The sequence below is a fragment of the Suillus fuscotomentosus genome (assembly GCF_016647785.1).
Source record: "Suillus fuscotomentosus strain FC203 chromosome Unknown F5891scaffold_31, whole genome shotgun sequence".
In the NCBI taxonomy this organism is placed as follows: Eukaryota; Fungi; Basidiomycota; class Agaricomycetes; order Boletales; family Suillaceae; genus Suillus; species Suillus fuscotomentosus.
The window spans coordinates 1-25,274 of record NW_024539543.1 but is presented as its reverse complement, the minus strand read 5'-3'; the positions used below and the strand labels follow the sequence as shown (position 1 = coordinate 25,274).

Sequence of the window (25,274 nt, the reverse complement as noted above, 5' to 3'; positions counted from 1 at the left end):
GAGAGCTATTCACCACCGGCGATGCTCCGATATCTTAATAGTCGCGTGTGAGGCTGTTGTTCAAGCAACGTTTGAGCACAAAACACGCGACTGTGTAACTAGCTATATGGTCCGTGCATGGCATTGCATGCAGGGTTGGACGTCCGGAAAATACAGTCGTAAATAATTCCCACCTTATGTCAGAAAAGGACATAAAGGATCACACCAACTTCGCTGCTACCTTATGTCAAACTTATGTAAATCAAACTTTGATCAATTTCAATCTGCACCTCCGCCGTGAGATCCCGATTCAGGCTCTCCTCAATCGTATCATTGTCAGCATTCTTTCGCCTTTTTGTTCTTACTCGCATATCTAGCGAGTGTGGTCAGTCGGACGTGGCTTGGTGTGAGCAGTCCGCAACTCCCTCAGTCTTCTGCAACTCTTCAAAATTCCTTGATCTGTGGTCCGAGTTCGCTCATTGTCTCCTGCAGAGATTGTGACTGAGTGCCAAGGGCGATCAACGGTACAATTATTTTCCGAAAGGTCCGTGTGATATTTCTGGAATGCCTCGATTTTACTATCACCAGTGACTGTTGCACTACAGTAATTGTCTTGCAATAGTTGGTCCTGATGCCCTCATCATTGGACGAGCTTCCTGCATGTGTTCGCCTGGAGGCACACGCTACTGCTCGTCACAAAGCAGTTGCTGCAAGCGATATCAGCCCAGGTTCAGTTATTCTGGAAGTGCCATCTATGGTGGTTCTGTTACTCTCGTCGGACAAAGGTCGCCGATGTGATTTTTGTCTCTGCTCAGGAGCGCCTGAAATCAGGCTGGTCAAATGTACTGGCTGTGCTTCATATTGGTATTGCGGACCACAGTGTGCGTATCCTCTGTCGATAACGTGTGACAACAGCCTTGAAAACATCCTCAGGCCAAACCTTGCACTGGGGCTCGCATAAAAAGTTTTGCAAGAGACTTGCTTCCTTTATGGCTTCAGCCGATTTTCAATACATTGAAGCGCACGAGCAACTAGATGCTTTGCTTCACACCCATCTTATAGCAGAGATTGCATCTAATGCGTCTTCCGATATAACAGCAAAGCAGCTATCCACCTTCATGTCTCTGTTGCCTGGACCGCCCCATGACTCCCTCCCAATTGCTTGCCCCATGTCTGTAGGCGCTGATGTGCACCAAATCCTTGAAGCTCTGTTTACACGTTCTGGGAATAACAATTTCGCAATTCACAGTCATCTCAATACTATCGCTCATGGCATATTCCCTCTTGCGAGTCGCCTTTTCAACCATTCGTGTCTTCCAAACGCCGCTGCAAGATACGTGATCCGCCGAGGTCAGCCAGTGCGGATGGAAATTGTAGCTTTGCGGGAGATCAAGGCTACGGAGGAGGTACTTTGTTCAAACTATGTTAGATGGTCGTTATAGAGTTAAACTGATCTCGTCTTGCAGATCTGTATTCCGTATGTGGACCCTGCCTTAATAGAGTCTCGTCAGCAGATCTTCGAGCTCACCTATGGCTTTTCCTGTACCTGCCCATCATGCAATTTCATTAGCACGCTTGGCTCCATCCCTTCGTTGCCTGTCTCAGAGGCCGCACTTCAGAAATTGGACAATACTCTGCAAAAACATTGTTTTCTTTCTTCAGATATTGACGATAGCACGCCGTTTGTGGGATTAACTCTTCCAGACCTTCCAAAAAATCTCTACCCTGTGCTTCGCGAATCGTATTTATCGCGGCTCACGGACACCTTCAGCAGATCTTCTCACGAGGGTTCTTATCATGTCGCTCTTGATGTTGGACTAACGGTACTTGCCGTGTATCTTTTAATATACCCAAAAAACTATCCACAGATCGGTAGGGAATTCTGCATCATAAAAAATATTATCTGCTCTGACACTGTCAATAGGTATGCATCTGCTAGAGATGGCGAAGACAGGGTGGAACGCTGTGATTGCAACTGAACATGACAATAAACATCAAGTTCTTGCGAAGACATCCTTACTTAAGCGGGCCCGAGTCTATCGCAATCTCGCTAGCAACATATTGGAGGTGTTTGGTCCGGAAGGCGATCCAGCAGGTCCTCTAGAAGAGGTTGCACTTTTGAAAAAACTACTTGATGGGGAACCGTAAGTCGTCGTCATATCAGTCTTTCGAAATTCTCTGACGGTGCAATTTCAGGTAAAAGTCACCGCAGGACGATGATCAGTGATCCACCCGAGGTAATTGCCATTATGGTGGTGATCAAAGCCGGAACAGTGGAGAATGGATCATTTCTACGGCAGGAACCACTCGCAAGCATGCTCGATGTGTTCATTAGAGGACCGTAACAACATACAGCTGGATAAGCCTGTCTCATTCTATCGACACCTTTTGACAGAACTTCATATACCCTGACAGTATTGCGTTCACTGGTTTGATGCATGTCGCATACAGAGCATGGGATCCAGAGGTCGGCGACGGCTATCAAAAGAATTGCAGCAAGGTTAAGCACAGGAGCTCGATTGGTAGATCTACAATTTGCGAATAGACTCAAAATTGCGGACGTGGCGCAACTTAAGAGGGAACGCGTTTCCTCCGCATTCAAGATCATTGATGGAGGAAGTACTTCGACTGACGAGAGGGCTCGATCCACTGGGCGCTCTCTCACACACGTACAAACTCAAATGATGTTAAGCGCTCCAAGGCTCCGCTGCATACATAAAATTACAAGCTCGACGAGTAGTCGGTAAGTAGTTTGAACTTTTAGATTGTCTGGTCTCAATGACGAATAGGATGAGCAAAACAGCTGTCAGATCCGGCAAGCTGGGTCCGGTTTTCACAAGTCACGTGCCTATATATGTAGTGAGAACTATGATGGCAATATTGTTAATGTAACTACTAGTACTTACTGTGTCCCACCATCATCTGGCAAGCCGCACTTCCTTGCTCTGAAGATTGAACTCGATTTCACCCTGAATCGAGTCGTTGAAATGGTACTATCCTTCCGATATTCTGGAACGACGTAATACCATAAGGCAGTCTAGGCCGAACAGAGCCATGGCATCTGCTAGGCTTATTACGGGATTACGCAAGCTATTGAGAGAAATTTCCTCTGGACCTTTCGCAAGGGAATCAAGCGCTGAAGCTTGAAGTGCCGTCCACTTTCTCTGGCGATTTTCCGACGCCCTTCCCAGTGAATCCCATCAAACGCGCTGTGGATCGAATTATAGTGCATCATCCAATACATCGTACAGGCCTTTATGGGGGGCACAAGTCCCATTGGTCGATCCCGTGGTGATGTTGTTCATCTGCACACCGGCACTGGCGGAGTCGTTCCTTTGCAGAATGTGACAATCCTTATTTTTGCTCTCATATTTTCCCTGCTTTTTGTTCTCGCTCTGTCCTGTTCATTCCTCAGTGGCGATAAGGAAGATGATCCCCTTTTCAAGAGCATGCTGAACGACATTGCAACGAATGATCCAGGCGTAGGTGTTTCATACGTCTTTGATGCTTTATTGTTGAACTCGTGTACAGGTTGTCCTGTTAGGTGAAAACGTCGACGTCGATGTCAGCGAGCCCTCCATCACTATCTCATGGTCCCTTGTTGCATGTGGAGACAGTTTTGAACTCGACGGAAGCTCTGGTGTCCACGAGAGTCAATGTGGGCTGCCCTCGATGGCCCTCTGGATTTATGCCGATAAGTAGGTGACCTTACTGAGCTCTATGAATCTGCGACTGATGATATGCACTGATAGCTCTCCTGAACCTGTAGCTATATATGAACCTTCCGCAATTCCATACATTCGTAAAACGGGTCAGCGGCGCAGGTAAGTCCGGGGATGCGCTGGGATCGACTAATGCTCATCATTATATACACAAGTATCGAGAACCTCGTTCGATTCGACAGCGATCATACGCTGGATGTCCACAGGGCTCACTTGTACCCATTTGACACGTATCTTCTCCCCAGCACCTTGCGGGCTGTCGATGCTTCAAATACAACTGTTACCATTCGGGGGCTCTCCACGATAGAACAAGTAGCCAGTTTTCTTGTCGCAACTAGTGACTTCGAAAGCTACGAGATAATCAATGGGACTCAAGTTCCCACTCGCGACTTTGATTTATATGTGACGAGGCCTGGACAATTACGATTCTATGCTTTGTTACTCTTTGGCGTCAGCTGGATGCTAACTCACGTCACCATTGCACATGTTCTGCTGGCACGCAGACTAGTCGATATCAGGTTCATGACCAAGCATCTGGTTTCTGCCTTTGCTATCGTTCTTATCATCCCGCAGCTGAGGAAATCGATGCCAGATTCTCCAGCTCTTGATGACGGTGAGCTTTTTTAATGGGCTGGGTCGAATAATTACTTATCCATACATGCAGGTGCTCTTATTGGTACTTTTTTTTCAATTTCTCGGCTTCTGAAAAAAAATATTAACCCTTTTCTTTGACAGACTACATTGGTTTTATCCCACAAATGATAATTTCTGCCTCATGTGTCCTTACCATACTACTCCTCATAATGCTGCGCGAGTACGACGAAATGGAGGGCAAACAGACTCCCCGCCAAATCACGGTGCGGCCATTGCTGCTACCGCTCCCACGGCCGCCTCCGCCGCGCATTCCCAAGGCGTCTTCCAAACCCCCTGCACCCCCTATTCCACCACGGAAATCACCGCTGAAACCTTTCCTACTCGGAACCAAAGTGCACACCCGGTCAACTGCTATGGAACGTGGGGAGGCAGCCTGTATGAAGGACGAGCTTAATGCAAGTTTCGTTTTTCCTCCGATACCACATGCAAATGGTGTCATTCACCATCGCTCTCGTTCTTCGCGGTCCCGCCTAGGCACCGTAGGGCTAGAAGGACCATCCGGAAGTGCTTCGGGGTCCAAGTCGTCCAGGTCAGCTACGCTCAAGTCTGTTAAGGAGTGATGGCTAGAACCTATCCCTGTGAGTGACTTCCACCTTACTATGCCCTATTCTTGTTTTCTGAATCATCGTATGTAGTACTTTCCATTGGACATCCTGGCGGTGTACTCAGGCAACTGGGATATGTAACCATATGTAGTACAGATGTAGGAAGTAATAATGTTACACACTATGACACAGTGGCAGCCTTCTACTCGGCCTGTTCCCCACTGCTTCGTTAATGAGTTGCGTTGATCATATTATGGCGCTGTGTTACGTTCTTTTCATGCTTTGTGGAGCCCCGATGCTGTGAAACAGTCATGAAATCGAATGTACTTGCAAGGCATGTACGAGAGTCAAAATACCGACAATTAATTAAATGATAATTCTACCACGTATCGTACGTATACGAGATGCTGGACACACATTGGCTACACGTACGCCTGTACACAATCATGACAAGAATCCAGGGAAGTAGTTGTCAGAATTGCAGAAGTAAGTTGTATATATGATGGTTTGATCATGATAGTTGCTACATAGCATACGAAGTGTGGCAGTGTAAATTTGAAACACAATGATTACTGATGGACCACGTGGATCTTGCATTACTACTTCCCTTCTCACTCTCACTTCACCACACAACCTTAGTTTCGCAGGTTTCGACGATTTCTTGAGGTTTAGTTGGCAACTTGAGGAATGCCCGTCGGAATTGAAGCTTGGTTGACCCAGATTCCACCGATAACGCGTGCATGGCTAGCGCTATCTGTCGCCACGAGTTTAGCAGTGGTATGAAGGCGAATGCTCAATTGGCCGTGACGAAACTGACGTGTTTCCAAGCAATGTCAACTCGTGACACCTCTGCAACTGTATTTTAGCTTTAAATCCGCTTTTACCAATGCACAAGTGAGTCATGTTTTGGACTGGGGTAACATCTTGTGTGCGTGCTGATAGAGCGTACAGCCCTGGCGCATGGCCACGACATTCTTTTACTTTGGATCAATATCTCTGGACTTCGTTTTCCATCTTTTCTTTTTGTGAGCCCGGCTGTTGATTTCCATCGCTTAGAGTTTTGACTTCCATGGATTCTAGCATGCGATATAGTCGGATGTTAGAAGAATCCTCATTTGCCAACAGAAAAGCTGATTACTTTTGGTTGCTTCTGCTGTCATCTGTGATGCTATTGGTAAGTTGTATCAACTTCTCGTCGTCTATGCATCTTAATCATCATGGTACAGGCCTTGTCTCCCTTATTCAACCTTCCGTTTCTCTCCTCCTCGCTCGCCTTCGTGCCCATATATATGTGGTCCCGTCGGCATCCATCCACGCCAATATCGCTCTTTGGGTTGTTCACAATCTCAGCACCGTACTTGCCATTGGCCCTCGTGATTTTCTCTTGGGTAATAAGTGGAACATGGAAGGCGGCCGCGGGAGATCTAATTGGGTGTGCGGTCGGTCACATTGGATGGTTCCTGCGGGATGTCTGGCCAAGAGAGATGGTCGGAGGGTACTCGGTACTGACTGAGGCGCCTGATGGGCTGTGAGTGTTTCTCGATAGATGAAATGTGTCATGCTTATACTGTTACAGGAGGAGATTATTCGGAGACCTCTGAGTCGATAAAGAACCAGCGTACTTGGCATCTTTCATTCCGTCTTTGGGAGGAAAGAGCGGCATTGTTACTGGGAAATCATTATGATATTCTTACTTCTATGTTTGATGAAGGGATATCCTTACGTGCTACAATCGGGGCCGTGGTACCGCCTCATGTTATCTAAACTCATATGTGTCATACGTGTCAATATTGTGCCAACATTAGCTTTGGCTCTTTCCACACTTCTCGTTGCTGTCCGCGAACCTGTATTGTCTTGCCTCGGGGAGAGACCATGAAAAGTCATGATGGATGGGTGTCCGAGGTCCGCACGGGAGCAGTATACGACCACGACAGGTCACAAGTGTCGTCTTGGGGAAAGGGCTGTCATTCTAGATTATAGTTGGCGGTGAGCTCAAGGGTGTCCTTGTTTATATTTCCTTTCTTTCTGGCCCGTTGCTTTTCCACTGCTCTCGTCACTGTTTCTTGTGGTTATTACTAGTCTGTCCGAGTTGCTGTAAGGGAATAACTATACCCACATGTCCAAGTCTATGTCCTCACAATCCCCATCCCCTGCCAATCCCATCGAGTTCTACGACCCTCCTCACGAACACGAACATCATGGACATCATTCCTCGAACAGGATACAGCCTGTTGCATCGCCATCAGCCAGGTTGACGCGAACTGTCGCGATAATCAAGACACACGCATTGGAGCAGCGTCTAGACATTGAACAGCGACTTGTGAAGGCAAATTTCGAGGTGTGTGGACTGGTTTCATGAGTTTATATGCTTTGCCCTTGTATCGCGCATCAGTCTCTGTCTTCCGAATATGACACGTGAATATGTCTAGAGTCACGTTCAAGAATTTCTGAACTTCTCGATTTGAGATGCAAAATTGATTCACCATGCCTTATAGATAATCAAAGAACGCCAAATGGAGTTTGATACGGAGACGGATCCCGACACATTTTTCGAGCTTTTCGGCGATGATGCTCGGTTCCTTGACTAGTGAGTATCTTGATGGCTATTTAGTAACACTATCATTCATCCCCACACCCTTTCTATTGTATCTCCCATCACTGACACCCATTCAGCGGTCCAGTCTGGGTCTATATTCTTGAGCGCAGACGCGCCGTCCAAGTTCTCCTCACATTAATGCCTTCACTTAATGATGCAATAATAGGCGCAAAGCACGAAGAGCAAGCAGAAATTCAAATAGCGTCTCTATTTGCCTCCAGCCCTCCCTTTCCCACCAGCGATCTCCCTGCAAGTGATGAAGAACTGGTTTCAAATGATGAATTCGACCCTGGTTCTGTGCGCTCGATCGACTCTGCAATCCTGGAAGCTCTCAAGCTGGGTTTGAATGCTCCTTCAGGCGTTTTTACACCGTCCTCTGAGTCTTCGGATGCGCGCGCACCGCAATTTTCAGCACGCCCGAGCCTCAGTTCCAATGGATCACCCAATGAAAAGCAACAATTTCGTGCACGGCCACTTCCAAAAACGCATCTAACTCCTGATATATCTCCACGCACAACAAAAGCTGCCCTTCTTCGCCAAGGGCTGGCTGCAGACGGCTCAAAAGTGTCTCCACTCAAATCACGAATGTCTACAGCTAGTACTGGCCGCATCCCACTTCCTCGTAGGGAAAAGGAGAACGCAGCGGAGAAAGAGATGGAGAAGGAAAGGATTAAGAGGACATTTGCGGGCGTTCCAGGCCACAAGCGCTCTGATACGCTCACCGTTGCGTCTACTGCGCCACCCACCATTACCCCAAGGTTGACTAAGGCAGCCGCCCTACGGTTGGGTCTCGCCCAGCCCGCCTTACCTCCTGGACGGAGGCGTGCATCGATGGCTGGCTCGGTCACCGATGGAAAAGTAGCGATCAGCGCCAATGGATCTGCTGTCTCTTCGCAGACATCTTGTTCACCTAGTGATGCCGGGGGAGAAGGCGAAGACACGGAGACTGAGCGAAGACGCGAACGCAAAAATATTTTTGACGGTGTTCCTGGGCACAAGCGTCGCCAATCGATACCTGTCGCAAGTACAACTGAAGCTCCGTCCATAGTTCCCAGAACCAACAAGACTGCAGCTCTCAGAAAGCAGGGCGGACCTCCCCCGAGCAGTTTCATGTGTAAGTCCTTGGCAGCTTTTTTCTCTTCATTTCTCTTCACACGATGACACTTTACGGTTGATCGATTTTTTTTAAAGTTCGTCACTGACGCAATAAACATTTTCAGTCCGTACTCCGTCCGCTCCCAAGGTGCCTGGTACTCAGTCGAGAAGCAGCTCTTCTCTTAGTGCTTATCCTGATAGTGCCGGAGCAGACTCTACTCCTCGGACCCGTTCAAGTTCCACGGTGCCGTCTCGGGCATCTTCCCGTGCCTCCCATGTCGCCCCAAGGGCAAGTTTAAACATCACCAATAGCTACTCCTCTCAGGCTTCTGAGAGTTCTGCAGTGAGCACTACGAGCACTGCCAGCATGGATGAGCTCGACAGAGCCGTATCATCACAACGATCGGTGCGCCGTCTGAGCAGCCTTCAGGCTCCCTCCATCGTTCCCCGCGTCAACAAGAGCGCCATCCTCAGGGCTCAAAAGCTGGCCGAAGAAGCGGCCAAACCGAAGAGTCCTTGGGCCAATGCATCTAAGCGGTAGGGGCGATGTACTGAAACGACAGTCGAGGCATTGAACATCCAGGTAGGACTGACATGGGCAGTGTGTGGTTCTTATTTTATGCTTCATTTACGAGCCTTCTGGTCTTGATTTCAGGATATATCCTATGTATACTATTTCTCGTTTCATACCGTTGCAGTTGTTCTCCTTTGTATATGTGCCTATCTACGGCATCTTCACTTGCGTCTTTCACAGGTCTATATCTCCCTTTCCCTACCGCTCCTTGACTGTTTCTTTGTTTTTATGGTTTCTGCAACAGTTGCATGTTGCTCATGTGGGCTCATATGTCAATATAAATAACGACAGTGTTTTTATACGATATGGAATGATCGATCTCCCGAAGTTCTTCCAGCGGATGGGCTTGGCTTACGAACAGGTATGTTATCCCGCTAAATATTGTCGAGTTCAACTCAGACTTTATTCTACAGTTTTTTTTTTCCTTTCGTCAGATCCCTCCGAGTTACCTTGTGCTGTTGTTAATGAAGAAAAACACAATGCAGCGCTGAGGCAAGCGTGCTACGTTGCACGATAGGGCATGCATGCTCGAATCCTTTCTGAACTGGTGTGCCGTGCCTGTGTGCTCAGCTCCTGAGATCTGAGCTCAACTTCACTTGGGTAAGATTTGAATTTAGATTTGGTTTATATACGAATTTAGGGATACACTTAATTTCGCATCTGCAGCGTTCATATATCATGACACAAGGCGGCTGTAGAGTGTTCCCAATGATATTATTGAGGGCCGCCGCCGCCGCCGCCACCATACAACGCGTGAGTTTTGTCCACACTACAATGACATAGTTCTGGTATGGTGTTCTCTCTTTATCTAAATGGATCGTTTCTGACTTCAATTTTGTTCTGGGTAGCACTCTGCAAAGTTCACTGTGTCATTCTATTATCCTGCAGTGTCACTATCAGTCTCATTGTTTTAGCTGCGCCATGCATATGGTCTTTCCTTGTAATATTCCACCACGCTCTTATATTCACTCAGACCTACGAAGTAGCCAAAGGCCACATAGATATAAGTGTGTAGTGCCATCTCAAGTGGCAAAGCCCGCTACCCGACTTGCCCTATTGTACCAAGTTTCCACATTTTTCCGTTACTGTGCAATCCTGCATGCTGACGCAGCGGAGGCAAAAGCCTTGCCTGTGTTCGCTTACCCTTTATAAGGACACCAATGTGCGATTTCAAATGCTTTCTCAGCCACGAGGGACTATCACCATCATATTCAACATTGCGACAGCGCAACAAGCGCAACAAACTCAAAAGATGAATTTATAAATTCGACATCTGTTGGCTTGCCGATCAGAAAAATCATCATAACCATCCGTAGGCCTGTTAAACCCAATGTCGCCTTCTGGTAAACTTTCAGCGCGATACTCCTCAATCACTCGAGAACAAGCTGAACGACGATCCTGCGGATACAGGGCGCACATACCCTTAGATGTACGGTCGATGACCCTATCCAACAATTCATCCTTGGTACCCACAAAGCACAGACCATGCCAAGACGCTATGGAAGTCCTGGACATATGCTCCGCCTTTGAAAACAACGATTGCGATGACTTGGACACGGCTTCGTATGCACCCCAACTGCGGAAGATATTGAGAATGCAAACGGTTCTCCTCCTGCGACGGTCTTCTTGATGACAAACAGAGTCTAGATCACTGCAAATACTCTGTGCAACAGTCCAAAGATTATCGCAGAAGTGTCCGCGCTCATCAACATATCTGATATGCAGTTAGCTAGATCAGATGAAGCTACTGCAACCTCACAACATGCAGTATAATCGCGGTACTTGGAACGTGTGTCTGAAGCCGAGCACTCGCCATGGAGAAAATGTTGCAATAACAAACTGCGTAGCTTGACAACTGAATGAGAATGCCCAAGTGCCAAGCCATGCAAAGAGCACGCCTGGCTAAGCAGCTCAACATCAGACAAGAAAAGGCCGACAATGGATGCAGATCGTCTGCGAGACAATGAAACTGCCCCACCGAGGAGCGACTAATGGGATGAACGCAAGTAGGCACCGTGCGCAGCTTCAACATGGTTGATGTCATCCCGAAATACGCACGAAGTGTCTAGAAAAAGCAAAACGAAGTTCGCAGAAATTCCAAAGAAAAGCAAACTGAGACACTCACCTCAAACGCTAGACAGAGAGAGAGGACGAGGATTGTGAACAGGAGTTTCGTCTTCCTGACCGATGGTGCGCCACGCGGCAATCCAGTCCATCCCAACAACTACTAATCAGAATCAAGAGCGCGCGTGACCACGAACTCGACGTCGGTGGTGAGCGAGCGACCTTCATAAGAGGCCGTGAGAACTTCGGAGAAAAACGATTCAAGGACAGATACGGGCAAGCAGCTGACGAATCGTTCGACATGATGATTCGGAAGCTAGAGACAGATCAACGTTGCAACAAGCATGAGATAGCGCACAGTACGAGGGAAGACTAGCAAAAGGCTAGGTTTTTGAATGCGAAAATCAAAACCTGCATAACCCACTCCCTAACGGTAGCGGGAATTTGCAGGCGTTGATCCATACGGATGCGGGACGTCTTAATGCCGGACTACCGCGTCAGCTGCAAAAACGTTCGTAGTCACGTGGTTTAGGTGCGATCGAGAGTGCTACTGAACTTGAATCTAGCTACCATCATCGTCAGTGTCACACCTATCGCTGTCGTCGTGCAGTATGTTATCCACCACTCGCTCATCAGCTAGCCGGGTATCAGCTCATCATCTACAATGTCTTACTCGCTCATTAACAACCGACTCCACCACTTCTCACAATGTCCTCACTCCACCACTCCACATCTCAAAGCCAGAGACAAGCAAGTCTCGTCAGTCACAATTATATCCGCGCCCGCGTCCAGCTGTTCCCCGTCAACGACAAGCACTCCCAACTCTTCCTGCAACCTTCGGGCGGAACCAAGTCCTACCGGTACCAGACTCCACTCGCGCCCTTCTAGAAGACATCGTAGGATCGTTCGAAGCGCCAATTCGATATGCGTTTGCCTATGGATCTGGCGTTTTTGAGCAGGCTGGGTATGAGAAGCAGAAGGATAAGGAAGACAGGCCGATGCTGGACTTTATATTCGCGGTTACGCATTCGGATCACTGGCACTCCATTAACATGCAACAGCATCCCAGTCATTATCCCCTGCATGCACGGGTGCTAGGATCGTCATTTGTCGCCAAAACGCAAGAGCTCAGCCCTGGACTTTGGTTCAATACTTTTGTGCCGGTGAAGGGGGTCGTACGTCACTTTCGTTCATACCATTGCGCTATTCGCTTACTTATACTGCCGTAGAATATCAAGTATGGAGTAACGACCATCGACACGCTATGTGCCGACCTACTTAACTGGCGCACACTTTATCTTGCGGGGAGAATGCACAAGCCTTTACGGATCATTAAGGACGATGCACGCGTACGACTGACTCAACAAGTTAACCTCACTTCTGCTCTTCGCACCGCCCTTCTCATGCTCCCGGGATCTTTTACCCAACGCGAGCTATTTTCAGCTATAGCAGGAATAAGCTATTCTGGTGACCCTCGAATGGTGCTACCAGCCGAGAATCGAGGAAAGGTGGAGAATATGGTTTCTCGTCAGGAGGACCAGTTTCGGGAGTTGTACTGGAGGCTTGCGCAGGGCCTTCCTGGGGTCCGGTGGGCGGCGGGTTCCAAGAACGTGGAACAGGATACCAGTCCGCATGCGAGAGCAGCGCATCTCAAGAAATTGCCGGAAGAGCTCTTGAAGCACGTTCATCAGCGTGCCGAGGGGCGTGGTCCACCTAGAGAGGCGGATGAAAGCGCTTATTGGCTCCGTATCGCAGGCGACAAGGAGCTTCCCTCGATTCTTGACTCTGGTATGTTCTTCTGTTCGTATCTCGAGATCTTCATGCTGATGTTCTTGCCAGAAATCACGAAGATCGTGCGGTACCCAGCAACTGTACAGTCACTAAAGGGCATAGTAAGCGCTGGCGTGGCTAAGAGTGCACGCTACTCTGTAGCCAAAGTCAGCAAGTGGTGGAAAGGAACCTCTTTTTCGAGTTCGTCATAGTGCGACGCATATGCTCGAGGTGACCCAGTGACTATGTAATAGTATATCACCACATCTCCCAACTCCTACTCGACGATATATACACCACCCCTCCTTTCATCCGGCGAAACAGGAAAATTGTAGCCTTATGGTATAGCTGAGTATTACACCAGGACTCTGATATCTTTACCTAGTCGGGCTCACGATCTTTGTGTTGAAGTATATATTTAATCGTCGAGAAGAAATTGGAGAAAGGGATAAGAGTAGAGAAGAACTAGTACTATACATGTGAGCGAATCAGCCCAGGATATTTAAATTAAAACGAGTTATTTGGCAAGGTGGTGAATTGACAGCTGTTGTCAAGAAAGCACGAAGAAAAGCTCCTACTTGAGTGAAATCACTCTGGGGCTTGCCCCCCAAGCCTCAGGCCTCAGGCCCAGGAAAAACTGGACATGGCCAAAACGGTTGAGATCAAGCGGAATATGACGAATTTAGAAGCATCATATTTCGCTAATTTGTCTATTGTTAGGTTCATATTGTACATACCAGAGAATGGCGCTCTTATGATCAATCCGATAAGTAACCTCCGCCCAACTTGTGTCTTCACATTACCTAAGCTTCACTCTGTTTCCTTTCCGCAAGTTCACTTACCCACACCGAGCTTGAAACAATGCATGACGGGTGTATATAGACTCGTGACCAGTCCGTCTATGAGGCTATCGATCGCTTGCCTCATAGACTGGTCACGAGTCTAGGGTGTATACTGAAACAAGCAAAATGTCCTGACAATTTTTAGTGATGGGAATTTTTTTGCGTTGGACAAAGCCCACCTCCCAGCATTAGTGGGAGTTGAACCACGTATAGGCCGCCCCAGGGTGTGGAAAATAGTTCTCCATGCAGTTATAAAGTCCCCTTTGTGCGTTGGGTGTCTGCCCTACGCACCGTTCTAATGATGTTTCCTTCAGTTGATGGTCGCCTTGCTATCCTCGCCGTCTTACCTACTTCCCTTTTTTTCATCACATCCCTCAAGAGGTTCATCAGGAACAGACAGAACAAATTCCCCCCTGGCCCCGTGCCGCTCCCACTGTTAGGAAACATCTTGTCTCTCGACACCAAGGCGGCATGGTTAACTTACACCGAATGGGCTGCTGCTTATGGTACGTGGTCAGATAGTACCATGGTGCATATATGGTGCAAATCATCATATCAGGAGACTTGTTTTTCGTGCGACTTCTAGGCCAGGAAGTCGTCGTAATCAATTCTCAGCACGTTGCAGAAGCCCTGTTAGACAAGCGTTCTCGCATTTACTCCGATCGGCCATACTTAGCCACAGTCGAGCCGTGCGTTCTTCTAACATCCTTCCATTTGATCATCATGGAATACAGGCAGGTTTGGTTGGTCGGTCGTCTTTGCATTCGTAGGCTATGGCGACGAATGGCGTCTTTCCCGACGACTCTTCCACCAAACTTTCCGTTCCGACTCTGCGCTCAAGTTTCGTCCAATGCAGATCAAGCAGGCTCGTGAGATGATTGTCAATCTAATCGATGATCCTCAGAATTATCATTCTCACTTTGCAACGTCAGTCTATGTGTTTGTAAACATCGAATGATTATTAACCTGTTCATAGATTCTCGTCATCAGTTGCGATGTCAGCGACCTACGGCTACCAAACTAGTCCTCGTAATGATCCTCTGGTTCGAAACGTAGAAAATGCACTGGCTATTGGCCTCGAGGTGGTGACCCCAGAGAAAGCAATATTGCTCAAAACCTTCCCTTTCTGTAAGCTCATCTCTTTTCCTCATGAAAATAGCTGACATTATGTACTCTGCAGTACTGAAGTTACCTGACTGGTGCTGGGGATCCTCAATCAAACGCAATGCTCGAACGTCGTCCGATCGTATGAGAGAAATGACTGACGTGCCATTCCAATATGCGCAAGACCATATGGTGGGCATCTTTCGTTTTTAGAAATATTGGCTCTATCCCAGCTATTAATCACATGATCGTCAAGGTCGAAAATTCGGCAATTGGTCAGTTTTCGATGGTGGCAGAAAATCTTCAACGAATCGAAAAGCAAGATCAGACGTCCCGATCATTGTTTGAGGGTGCTTTAAAGAAAGCAGCTACTACTGCTATTATCGGTTTGTCATCTTCTCACAAGGGATGGTATACCTCTCGTTAATACGTATCCATTCAGGTTCATACGAGACGGTTAGCGGGTGTCCGAACCATATTGTCAACTCCTGAATTTCTTTGCAGACCACGTCGACCTTGATGACTTTTGCTCTCGCCATGGTATTGTATCCAGATGTTCAGAGACGCGCACAAGCGGAGATCGACTCAGTGGTTGGCCGGGATCGCTTACCTACCTTTGAAGACAGAACGTCACTACCATATATTGAATCAGTTCTGCGTGAGACTTTGCGATGGCAGCCTATCGTACCTCTTGGTAATCTTTCTTGCTGTGTTATTTCGCCTTTGCTGAAGGTATTTTTGTAGGCATTGCACATGTCACCACGAGTGATGATACATATGATGGTTATTTCATACCGAAAGGTCTGTTATTCTTATTCATTGAGTCCATCGTTTGTAATATCGTACACCAGGAACAACCGTCATGTGCAATGCATGGTCAGATAGATCCCCTCTATACTTCAAAATACTGATGTTATATTGCAGGGGCATCACACGAGATGAAAAGCGGTACCCTGATGCATCTCGTTTTGTGCCAGAAAGGTTCCTAGACGTCAACGGCGCGTTGACAGATGACAACCCTGCTAAATATGTTTTCGGCTTTGGCCGGCGTGCATGTCCAGGTGGGTTGAGTTATTTCATCACAGTATAGAGCTGATTCATTCTTTGATCAGGCCGACATGCTGCTGATGCCTCCTTATGGTCCGCTATTGTTACTATGTTAGCCACGGTGGAGTTTTCTTCTGCCAAAGATGACCAGGGCAAAGTGATCGAATTCACACCCCAATTCACGACAGGACTCAATCAGTACTTGCTTTTCTCATATCATTCCATCTTCCTGTCACTAACAATTTCATCACTTTAGCTCCCCTATGATCTTCCCTTGCAATATCTCATCACGCTCTTGTGCCCATTCGGAACTTGTGAATGTTTTCCGAACAGAAGTATGAAATGTTATCAGGTGAATGGGCTGTACATGTATATCTTCCTTTCTTTGGCCGACACCGCCAATTTGTCCAAACCCTTTTCGTTAGCTCCGTTTTCCGCACGCGGCATGTACGACTAGAAATATGTAGAATGTAGCATGAATTCAACCACCCGCTTGCGCGCGCACGAGTCGCAACTGAGATCTAGGTATAGTCTTGTAGGGCAGACTCGATAAAATGATTCACTCATTAGTCGACGTCACGGTGCAGTGTAACCGAGGATTGCTCAGACTTATTCCAATTAGACCACGTCGCCTGCAAGGAAACTGCCTCATCATTACTATCAATATCAGCACGATAACAACATAGCAAGTAACAAGCAAGTAACAAGCGCAAAACAGCAAAAGAAAATGACAAAAAAAAAAAGATAATGACAGTATACAGATAAAAAGTATATCCACCCCAGCCAAAGCAACGCGAGAAGTGTAGCACAACAACAAGGTAAATACACACAACAGCCTCGGAAGAAATAACATATAAAAAAAGACGAACAAATGAAACAAAGGAGATAAACATGAGGTAAGCGGGTGGATGATACTCACATCGGGGTGAACGATATTTAAAAGAGGTTTATATGTTGTACAAAATGTGAAGACAATATTTAATATTTAAACTAACATAAAGATGGGTGCACGACTTCAAATTTTGGTGGTGTTTTGCGTGTAATCCAAAATATCAAATATTCACAACCATATTCCCACAGACAATATGTCAACAAACATAAGAAATATAGTCAGATTTTTCATGTCTGCTTCAACTTAAAGTTCAATTTCCATGTAAAACTTTGGAGAAAACTTGAAGTTTTACAGATGACATGACATTAAAACTCGATTTAAATGTCAAGCTTTGGCAAAACTTCAAGTTTTCTCCAAAGTTTTATGTAAGAATCAAACTTTAAATTGAAGCAGACATGGAAAATCTGATTATATTTATTATATTTGTTGACATATTGTCTGTGGGAATATGGTTGTGAATATTTGATATTTTGGATGACACACAAAACACCACCAAAATTTGAAGTCGTGCACCCATCTTTATGTCAGTTTAAATATTAACTATTGTCTTCACATTTTGTACAACATATAAACCTCTTTTAAATATCGTTCACCCCGATGTGACTGCATCTGCAAAACGACTGAAATGAACGCTTAACTTACGCGTGTTACGAACACTTACGAATGCTTACGACTTCAGTAGCGAAGTCATGTGATTGGTGGAGATGTCTGAACGCCAATATTACTCACCACATCGGGCTGATAAAACATAAACCAATTTATCTTTTGTTGATAAGATGTGATAGGCTCACAGATACGATACGATGAATGTGATAGCAATTGCTACATATTGATTAAGCTACTGTCTATACAAACTCGGTACTGAATGTATGATAACTCTCCTTGTCCGTGAAGCTATTCAGAAAGAAATGTTCATAGTGTTCCAAACAAGTCGCAGAGGACACGCCGTTAGCCACTGCCTCACCATAAACTGGAATTAATTCAACTGCATGCGTCACATCTGTCACTCGAATGACAGCTCCTTCCCTACAGCGGTTACCATTTTCGTCCTGCATGTATGCATGCTCCACGGTCCACATCGCGAGCTCGGGACGATCATCAGGGCTGGAAATGAAGCGGAAAAATTGGACGTAGAGTAGTGGGTCAGAGAGATACGACGGTAGTTCCAGGTTGGAACCTCGTCAAACGATTGGTTGAAAAATGAGTCGAACCTGTGCGATATAACTTGCTGTACATGATATCAGTAGGGCTACAACATAAGCACATGAAATAAACATACTCATTTTGCTGTTAGTGCCCATGGCATCAATGAGAACAGTATCACAATTTCCCAAGGGGAAATCATTGCTTGGTGGGTATGCTTGCACCACCCGACTTGGCATGATGACTCGCGGCTGGAAGGCCGAGTGAAGCTGCAATCGAAACTTGTGCCATACCTGGAAATGCCCATATTTGGGGTCCCAGTGGGAATGTTCACCACTGGAAAGGGAGGAACAACAAATGAAGTTGGCGAGCGCATGATCAAAGTCAAGGACTGCATATTTCCTGCCTATTTCAGATGGTGAGAGTGATTTGTAATCAAGTGCGACATTGAGTTGAAAAGCGGTGAGCGCATCCTCAGAGAGAATACCTTTGAGGAAGTGATTACGGACTGGTCAGGGACCATGGATTGACCTGACTTCGTCAGGAAGAACTCGGGAAACCCAGGAGAGTGCAGGATTGGTAGTTGTGATATCTTCATCTTCGGCATGTATGGCATTAACCAGTGATGCCCCGCGAGAAGTCAGCAGTGTGTACAGGCTGAACATTTCCATAGATTCTTGGCGATTAAGAATCCGCACGCACTGCTCCGTAAAATCTTTGATTTGTTGGGACGTCCGCAGGAAAAGGTCCTTGCAATGTGTGATAAGTAACCGCTCCGTCACGTCAGCAGAGAACTGCATCAAAGTGCCCAATTTCTTAATCGTACCATCGAAGCTCTGCAGAAGCTCGAGTTTGGGGATGAAAAAATCCTCTTTGATACCCTTCTTCCCCTTCCTTGCCTTGGCCTGGACAATAGCGTCCTTGAAAGAGTGGAAATCTGAAAGCGCCTGAACCATTGACTGAAGTGATTGAGGTGAGTGAACCGGATTCTGTGCGAGGTAAAAGAACTCCATGAGGGCATGAATTGCACAAATGAATCTGGGTGGAACAGCCCCTGCGATCGATGCAATGATAGTGCGTTGGATGTCTCTATGCTCGCGGCCTGTCATCTGATTAACATGAGTGATACCTTTCGTAAAGTGGCGCGTTCCGACTCGCTTGTGCTGCACCATGAAGTGAGTATCAAGCTCATAATGTCCTACAATTTCTTTGATCCATTTCAGTGGATGATCCGCGAAGAATTTATGGCAAGTGTGCAGCACTTCGCTGGCGAGAAAAACGGACGGACATGCAAACATCCAATTGCGCCAGTGTGGCATATGAACACCAGATAGATTAACAGCTTTGGCTGCTTTCTGGAACTTGTTGAGATCCCAGGGATCGACTGTTCGGGATATCTCCACAATGAGTTGCAATGTGTGCTTCCCGGTATGAGGGGGGTGGAGAATTCCATCACCAAAATCTGCTTGTGTTGCCATAGTCAGCGGGGATGAGTTTTTGCTGACTGCAGCGATCATAGTAGCCTCTGGTAGGTCGCACACATGAGCAATGAGCGGCGTAAACACATGACGAATGTAATGGGAAGGATCGGGCATAAAGCAGCCATCCTTTGCTGCAGCCTTGAGGTTGGCGCAAACAAGGTCCATACACTTATGCCACAGTCTGGCTTGGAGAATAGACTGGTAATCTGGATGGACGCGGAACTTGACGACAGGGATGTAGGCTATGCAGCGCCAAGCTCATAATGTTGCTTTGGAACGAACCTCAGAATCAATGTTACCGATGGTAACAAAGACCGGGTGCATCTCAATTCCTCCGGTAAGTCGCGTTACGGCAGTTTTGTCGGATCCTAAGATTATCGGGACTTGAGTCGCACCCAATGGGAGATGGTCCTAGAAATTACAATCGGTGAGGATTATATTAATAACAGGGCGACCAAACCTGAATTTTCCATGCCATATTGGCACTCATGTAGTCTCCATATTCACACTTATTTTCGATGTTAGTGACGTGAGGGTGAAAGGTCATGTGATTTGCAAAAGTTGGGTTGCTAAATAGTTGCTTGACAACCTCCAGCGCATCGCGCCAAACAAGCTCCATGGGACAGACAGTCTTATAGCCTTTAAATTCTATTTTAGAGACTTTCCACAGGGCAAAAGAAGGCAGTGAGTCCATCCAGTCCAGGAGGCAGTCTTTTGTGGTAAAAGATGGTTTTGCGCGATCCGGAGAGTCAAACTGTGAAGGCAAGAGTTAGGAGTACAGCTTAGATTGATATTCATCACATTTACCCATCTTAACTTCAAAAATTTGGTTATTTGAGTTTGAGTAAGGTTTTCCACCAAAAACTTCCCTAATTCCCATTCACCTTCATCATGGAAGGGGTAATAAGGATTTATCTTCCGTCGATATGCATATTTATCATCTTCTAACTTATCCAGCATATTTTTACCGACACCATAGACGTACCCAGATTGCGGGTAACAGGTACCAGTGACAGGTATCCAGCCATTGAATACAGAAGGGACGGGTAACATTTGTGGTCGTGCATCAAATGGCCAACAAGTAGATGGAGAGTTGAAATGTGAGATAAGCGCCTTGATGGATGGATAGTCCCCCAGTTTGCAGTTGGGACATAGCCTGCCAATTTGAGGTATGTACGGTATCATGAAGTGAGCAACAGAAGTACTTACATTGTAGCGCAGACTTGGCTTAGACTTTAGCTGGTGAGTGAGTGCACCTGAAAAAACTAAAGTCATTCAAAGTCCGAATACCTCACATTTCGCAGCGCACAGTCATCGCGCTAGGCCAATGGAACTTGCGTCTTCATCACCGGTCTCATCTCCTGCTCGACTAAGCAGTCCCACTTTCACCAGCACTACATCAAGCAGTGCGACCTGTGTAGAATTAACTCCCTTGGAGTTTTATAAGAAGGTTGACTACCCTGAGTCACCCCATATAATGGCCACTGAGCTCTTATCTGGCTCTGACCGTTTACTTTCCCCCAAGATGTCCCCCCATCCTCCAGGTTCTCCAAACTGTTGCTTCTCCACGGTGGAAGAGCTTCCGTACCTTCCTGATGTAAAGGAAAGCCTATTGTATCAGCCTGACAGTTTCCAGTCACAAAGGTCACTTTCTCGGGCAGCTTACTTGCATGAGAAGCCATCCAAGAGGCATGTACCATACCCTCCCAGGCCATCTTCACTGGAGCTTCAGTTTGCAAACCGCGTGACAGGGCGAGTACGCCAACCTGACTTTACAGCTGAACAACTGCAAGAGGTATTTGTCTTTTCATTGCTTTGTTATACAAGTTCTCTGGTTCTCACATAGTCTATGTTCAAAAGCACGAGGATGCAATATCCAGTGGCCTCTCACAGATGAGCTTTGGTACATTGTACAAAGTGTTCAAGGCAGTACTTGCTGGTCATGAGGCTGCTCACCATGAAGTAGCCACATTGTTATGGCAGGTTGAACCCTCAGAGCGCATGAGCGCATTCAATCAGGCGCTTCACCAGGAGAACAAAAACTGGCTTTTTTTGAAGGACGAACAGCTGAAGAAGATTAGGAACATTTTTTCCGAGTGTGACCGCACGGAAATTGACGATGATACAAATTACAATCAAGCCATCTACAATGATGAATGCGAGATACTTCACACCATCACTGCCCAAGCAGAGATAATCTCAAACCACCTGGGCTCCAGCGCCAGACGTGAATTATTAGCATCTACTGGCGAAACTACCTACCTCCCTCGTTTTGTTGGTACTTTGAAAAATAAGGACAGTATCACACGTGCGCTGGGGGGTGGTTGTACGGAGGCTGGTGTCATCACCGATACCGACACCGATACCGACACTGATACGGATTCCGGCGAAGATGATGCTTCAGTCAGGCAGCCCGGCCAGCAGGACTGATGCAGCATGTAATTGTGACCATCAATGGTATGTGACCTGCCAAGCCATTCACAACACTCACACTGATCATTATCAATTCAGTCATCGTGTTCATAGATTGTTATCAACTGGTACTGCCTTGCTTCGACCGTTCAATAACATGCTTCGCCCGCCCCGGCTGTTCATATATGTCTTCCTGCCATTCATAAATCACCTTATTGGACATGCCCCTCCCCTCGTTTTACACTTCATTAGTAAATCACCTTGCTTTGTTTGTAAATCACCTTATCAGCCTGCCACGTGTTCCTGGTTTGTAAAGATCGTGTAAAGTCTGTGTCTCTTTCCTCCCTATGTACTATTACATCAACTCACAGTTTAAATGCATGCGTGTGCTCTCACATCCCCTCCACCCTTGAATGCCTAGTGAGCGTAACTCTCAGCGACAGCGAAAAACTAAGGCCAAAGTCCCAAAGCCACTGCGAGGTTCTGGCCTCAATCCATCGGGCGAACCGGCAACTGACCAACTCTATATCCCCACTGAATAGCCACAGATGTCCTCTTTCAACTTCGATGCCCATGCAGCCCCTGGAGGTTGGCAGGGCAGTAACGATGATAGCGCACTTCCCACCCCAATGCCAAGTGGCAGCTGTAAGTCTGACTCATTACACTTTCATTGACTGATCACTCATCATTCAGCAGCCCTGCATAGCTGGAGCATGCAGGGCGCCAACACCGATAGTCACTTATCTTATGGCCATTCCTACAACACTTCGTCTTTGGAGCACGCTGGCACTGACTTCGATGATGATCACCCCCCTTACAGCTCCAACCCTCAATTTTATGACACTGAGTCCATGGAAGCGCCCTCCCAGGGCGCTTCCTTCAACTACCTATCTCATGGCTCCTACCACAATCAGACAGCGGGCCCCTCTTACAATACTGCGTCCATGGAAGCGCCCTCCCAGGGCGCTTACCCACCTCAAGGATCCTCTCGAGGCACTGCCGCTGGCACAAGCGCAACTGATGCGACGCCCATACAACAAGGCGAAATTCCACGCACGGATGTGATGCATGTAAGTTAGTTTGTTTTTCTTCAATCAATTTCACGCTAATTTTTATTATTCAGACAGCGGGCCTGGCAAGGGAGCCAAAGCGGCGAGGCCAACAATGAGCTATGCCACCTATGCCACGCTTGATCCCCTACCCAGCCACGCGCCCACAAGGCGCTTCCGAATCTGCTCCCACAGCCTCAGCCTCAGTCTCAGTCTCAGTCTCAGCCTCAGCCTCAGCCTCAGCCTCCACCTCGCAACCTATGATGTCCTCAACGTCTGACCTCATCCAACTAACAGACGACATCATCGGCCAGACCATGAAAATGGCAATGCAGCTGGTCACACGCGAGCTATTCGAGGAGCAAGCGATGGCAATCAACAAAGCCGCCAAGAAGATAATGCTGAATCGAGTCATCCAGGACTCCGTCCCACGTTGTTTTGGACCTAACGGTAAGTTTTTATCTCAATGATCGTTAGCATCACACTGACCCTTTATTAGCGACATTTCAGGAATTCATTACTAACAAACATCACAAAGAAGTAGTGAATGCGCTGTCGTCCACGTGCGGGAAGCTCATCGAATTCGTGCAGGACGGCATCTTCCATGTGTACCGACTTTTCCCTCTGCGGTACAGTAACGCGCCTGCTGTCGTCTTTCGCAAATGCATGATCGAAAAGATCACGCGTGATGCGGACAGACTCGTTTTCATGCATATCTACACCTTTGACCAAGTGAGTTTTCAGTTCTCATTTGCGGATAGCCTAACCCCTCTTTTTTTTCAGAATGGACGCATTGAAATCAAGGCGAAGTTTCAAAACTTCTTCATCATGGCCAACGTGATCTGCTTCACTTGGTCTCACTTACGCCATGAGTTTCTTGGCGAGACAGAAGAAGAACAGCTCAAACATTTGAAGGTGATCTGGGCGCTCGCCAGCGCAGCGACATTCTGCGGCCTAGATGAGCAGTTTGAGGATGAGTTGAAGGTTGAGTCTTTCGGGGGGATGGTCGTCAATTGTAAATTCCTTTCTATTCTAGCCGCCATCAACAACCTCACTGGGGATGAGCGAGTAGAATTCAACGACTTTTTATGGTACATGTTGGTAGTTGGACCCTCACAAGCGCACTTGTAAATATGCATCTCTACTACTACTATGTTTTGATTCTTTCGATTGTACTACTACTAGTATCACTGATAATCTTATGTCGTGTCGATAAACCTTAGATCTTGCATCTAAATGTACTCAGGGTTCAAACATAACCAAAACCAGGCATTTATGAACTAAATTTCGTGCTAACCAAAACGGTAACTCTCGCAAGCGTTTTAGACGGCATTTTCACTAAGTCCAATTTTTAGATGTAGTATATGTTTTAATGCAGTTATAGCTGGTGACAGCGCAGATGAAGGAGGCCGCGGAGATGTTGTGGATGTAGGTTGTGATACATTGGATGATGTCGGAGGTAGTGTAAGTACCCGCAGAGTAGGTCCAGGTATGGCAGTGCATATGGATGAGGTGGGAATAGGAGCACCAGCGCCAATATTAATACCAACAGCAGGTGCAGAAGCGGTAAGAGACGATGTAGAAACATTGTTTGCGATGGATAATGTCGTCCCATGTCCTACAAGCGATGCTCTTGGCAGGCGAATTGTCAGTGGTGTACGAACACGAGGTTGAGCAGTACTAGTACTGTTAATCGGTTCTGCTGATGCCGCTGTGGGTCCTTTGGAACACGTATATGGTGTAGCATGAGTTGGCGAAGAAGTAGCAGCCGGTGCAGGAGATGATGCTGGAATGTCATGGATAGGGCCCGGAGCGGAAGCTGTAGTTTTTGCGCATGTCTGTGGCCGCATGCCTGGAATAATAGCTATAAAAATTGAACTTGATGAAGCCTGAGAAGTCTGATTTTCGAGAAATGATGAAAGAGAAGGCAACAATATTTTGGTCGTTAAAATCCCTGCAAGTCAGAGTCAGCTCGATTCAAGGATGTTTGGGATTCATCTGACTTCATCTTTTCAGAGTAAATTGGAACACTCGTCTTTCATTGGTTAGCAGACCACGCAGAAACTCATGGCACTGTCACTATGGGAGGGGGCGCCCATGAATTTGAGTAGGAGAAAACATTGAAAGACAATAGGGAGAGCTACTGAAGCGAGTAAGGTAGGTATCACAGATTCACAATGAACCAATTCGATCTTATGGTCACCTGTGGTTCCCTCGTACCTGATCTAATTAGACTTGACAGCTCAGCAGGCCTGATGGCGGGTCTAATTAGAGTGATTTACAGCTGCCCCCATACTATCCCTTC

General features: G+C 46.9%; 10 protein-coding genes across 10 annotated transcripts; 8 read left to right on the top strand and 2 right to left on the bottom strand.

The window, feature by feature from the left end:
• Positions 1 to 483: 483 nt before the first annotated feature.
• Positions 484 to 2,298, top strand: F5891DRAFT_387070 (uncharacterized protein). Its single transcript, XM_041371644.1, has 5 exons — positions 484 to 860; positions 913 to 1,385; positions 1,446 to 1,851; positions 1,904 to 2,123; positions 2,176 to 2,298. Exons 1-5 carry the CDS (start codon positions 611 to 613, stop codon positions 2,177 to 2,179), a joined length of 1,353 nt encoding a protein of 450 aa, XP_041225163.1. The 5' UTR covers positions 484 to 610; the 3' UTR covers positions 2,180 to 2,298.
• A 585-nt stretch (positions 2,299 to 2,883) lies between these two features.
• On the top strand, positions 2,884 to 5,178 carry F5891DRAFT_1037257 (uncharacterized protein). Its single transcript, XM_041361858.1, has 7 exons — positions 2,884 to 3,461; positions 3,511 to 3,677; positions 3,732 to 3,803; positions 3,857 to 4,314; positions 4,366 to 4,377; positions 4,437 to 4,933; positions 4,991 to 5,178. Exons 1-6 carry the CDS (start codon positions 3,237 to 3,239, stop codon positions 4,913 to 4,915), a joined length of 1,413 nt encoding a protein of 470 aa, XP_041225162.1. The 5' UTR covers positions 2,884 to 3,236; the 3' UTR covers positions 4,916 to 4,933; positions 4,991 to 5,178.
• Positions 5,179 to 5,400: 222 nt separating this feature from the next.
• F5891DRAFT_1037254 (Der1-like protein) lies at positions 5,401 to 6,725 on the top strand. The gene is made up of 6 exons (XM_041361857.1): positions 5,401 to 5,677; positions 5,729 to 5,794; positions 5,852 to 5,925; positions 5,981 to 6,074; positions 6,127 to 6,428; positions 6,477 to 6,725. Exons 1-6 carry the CDS (start codon positions 5,588 to 5,590, stop codon positions 6,499 to 6,501), a joined length of 651 nt encoding a protein of 216 aa, XP_041225161.1. The 5' UTR covers positions 5,401 to 5,587; the 3' UTR covers positions 6,502 to 6,725.
• Positions 6,658 to 8,739, top strand: F5891DRAFT_1037252 (uncharacterized protein). The gene is made up of 3 exons (XM_041361856.1): positions 6,658 to 7,238; positions 7,396 to 7,487; positions 7,574 to 8,739. Exons 1-3 carry the CDS (start codon positions 7,017 to 7,019, stop codon positions 8,655 to 8,657), a joined length of 1,398 nt encoding a protein of 465 aa, XP_041225160.1. The 5' UTR covers positions 6,658 to 7,016; the 3' UTR covers positions 8,658 to 8,739.
• A 2,993-nt stretch (positions 8,740 to 11,732) lies between these two features.
• Positions 11,733 to 13,526, top strand: F5891DRAFT_1146598 (Mmp37-domain-containing protein). Its single transcript, XM_041365031.1, has 4 exons — positions 11,733 to 11,740; positions 11,796 to 12,404; positions 12,459 to 13,017; positions 13,069 to 13,526. Exons 2-4 carry the CDS (start codon positions 11,841 to 11,843, stop codon positions 13,209 to 13,211), a joined length of 1,266 nt encoding a protein of 421 aa, XP_041225159.1. The 5' UTR covers positions 11,733 to 11,740; positions 11,796 to 11,840; the 3' UTR covers positions 13,212 to 13,526.
• Positions 13,527 to 14,142: 616 nt separating this feature from the next.
• Positions 14,143 to 16,248, top strand: F5891DRAFT_953313 (cytochrome P450; the record flags this gene model as incomplete). Its single annotated transcript, XM_041375170.1, has 12 exons — positions 14,143 to 14,347; positions 14,401 to 14,530; positions 14,580 to 14,768; positions 14,818 to 14,969; positions 15,022 to 15,137; positions 15,202 to 15,331; positions 15,388 to 15,401; positions 15,450 to 15,639; positions 15,690 to 15,746; positions 15,797 to 15,821; positions 15,870 to 16,006; positions 16,058 to 16,248. The coding sequence occupies 12 exons, from the start codon at positions 14,143 to 14,145 to the stop codon at positions 16,246 to 16,248; spliced, it is 1,536 nt and encodes a 511-aa protein (XP_041225158.1).
• Positions 16,249 to 17,729: 1,481 nt separating this feature from the next.
• F5891DRAFT_1128836 (uncharacterized protein) lies at positions 17,730 to 20,823 on the bottom strand (the record flags this gene model as incomplete). The annotated part of the gene is made up of 10 exons (XM_041364324.1): positions 17,730 to 17,884; positions 17,924 to 18,061; positions 18,164 to 18,514; positions 18,548 to 18,986; positions 19,011 to 19,424; positions 19,533 to 19,765; positions 19,787 to 19,919; positions 19,969 to 20,262; positions 20,316 to 20,664; positions 20,804 to 20,823. 10 exons carry the CDS (start codon positions 20,821 to 20,823, stop codon positions 17,730 to 17,732), a joined length of 2,526 nt encoding a protein of 841 aa, XP_041225157.1.
• A 12-nt stretch (positions 20,824 to 20,835) lies between these two features.
• Positions 20,836 to 21,938, top strand: F5891DRAFT_1189385 (uncharacterized protein; the record flags this gene model as incomplete). The annotated part of the gene is made up of 2 exons (XM_041367158.1): positions 20,836 to 21,303; positions 21,369 to 21,938. The coding sequence occupies 2 exons, from the start codon at positions 20,836 to 20,838 to the stop codon at positions 21,936 to 21,938; spliced, it is 1,038 nt and encodes a 345-aa protein (XP_041225156.1).
• Positions 21,939 to 22,468: 530 nt separating this feature from the next.
• On the top strand, positions 22,469 to 24,100 carry F5891DRAFT_980840 (uncharacterized protein; the record flags this gene model as incomplete). Its single annotated transcript, XM_041377051.1, has 5 exons — positions 22,469 to 22,565; positions 22,617 to 22,990; positions 23,284 to 23,419; positions 23,469 to 23,701; positions 23,753 to 24,100. The coding sequence occupies 5 exons, from the start codon at positions 22,469 to 22,471 to the stop codon at positions 24,098 to 24,100; spliced, it is 1,188 nt and encodes a 395-aa protein (XP_041225155.1).
• Positions 24,101 to 24,291: 191 nt separating this feature from the next.
• Positions 24,292 to 24,959, bottom strand: F5891DRAFT_1232440 (uncharacterized protein; the record flags this gene model as incomplete). Its single annotated transcript, XM_041369588.1, has 1 exon — positions 24,292 to 24,959. Exon 1 carries the CDS (start codon positions 24,817 to 24,819, stop codon positions 24,292 to 24,294), a length of 528 nt encoding a protein of 175 aa, XP_041225154.1. The 5' UTR covers positions 24,820 to 24,959.
• Positions 24,960 to 25,274: the final 315 nt, after the last annotated feature.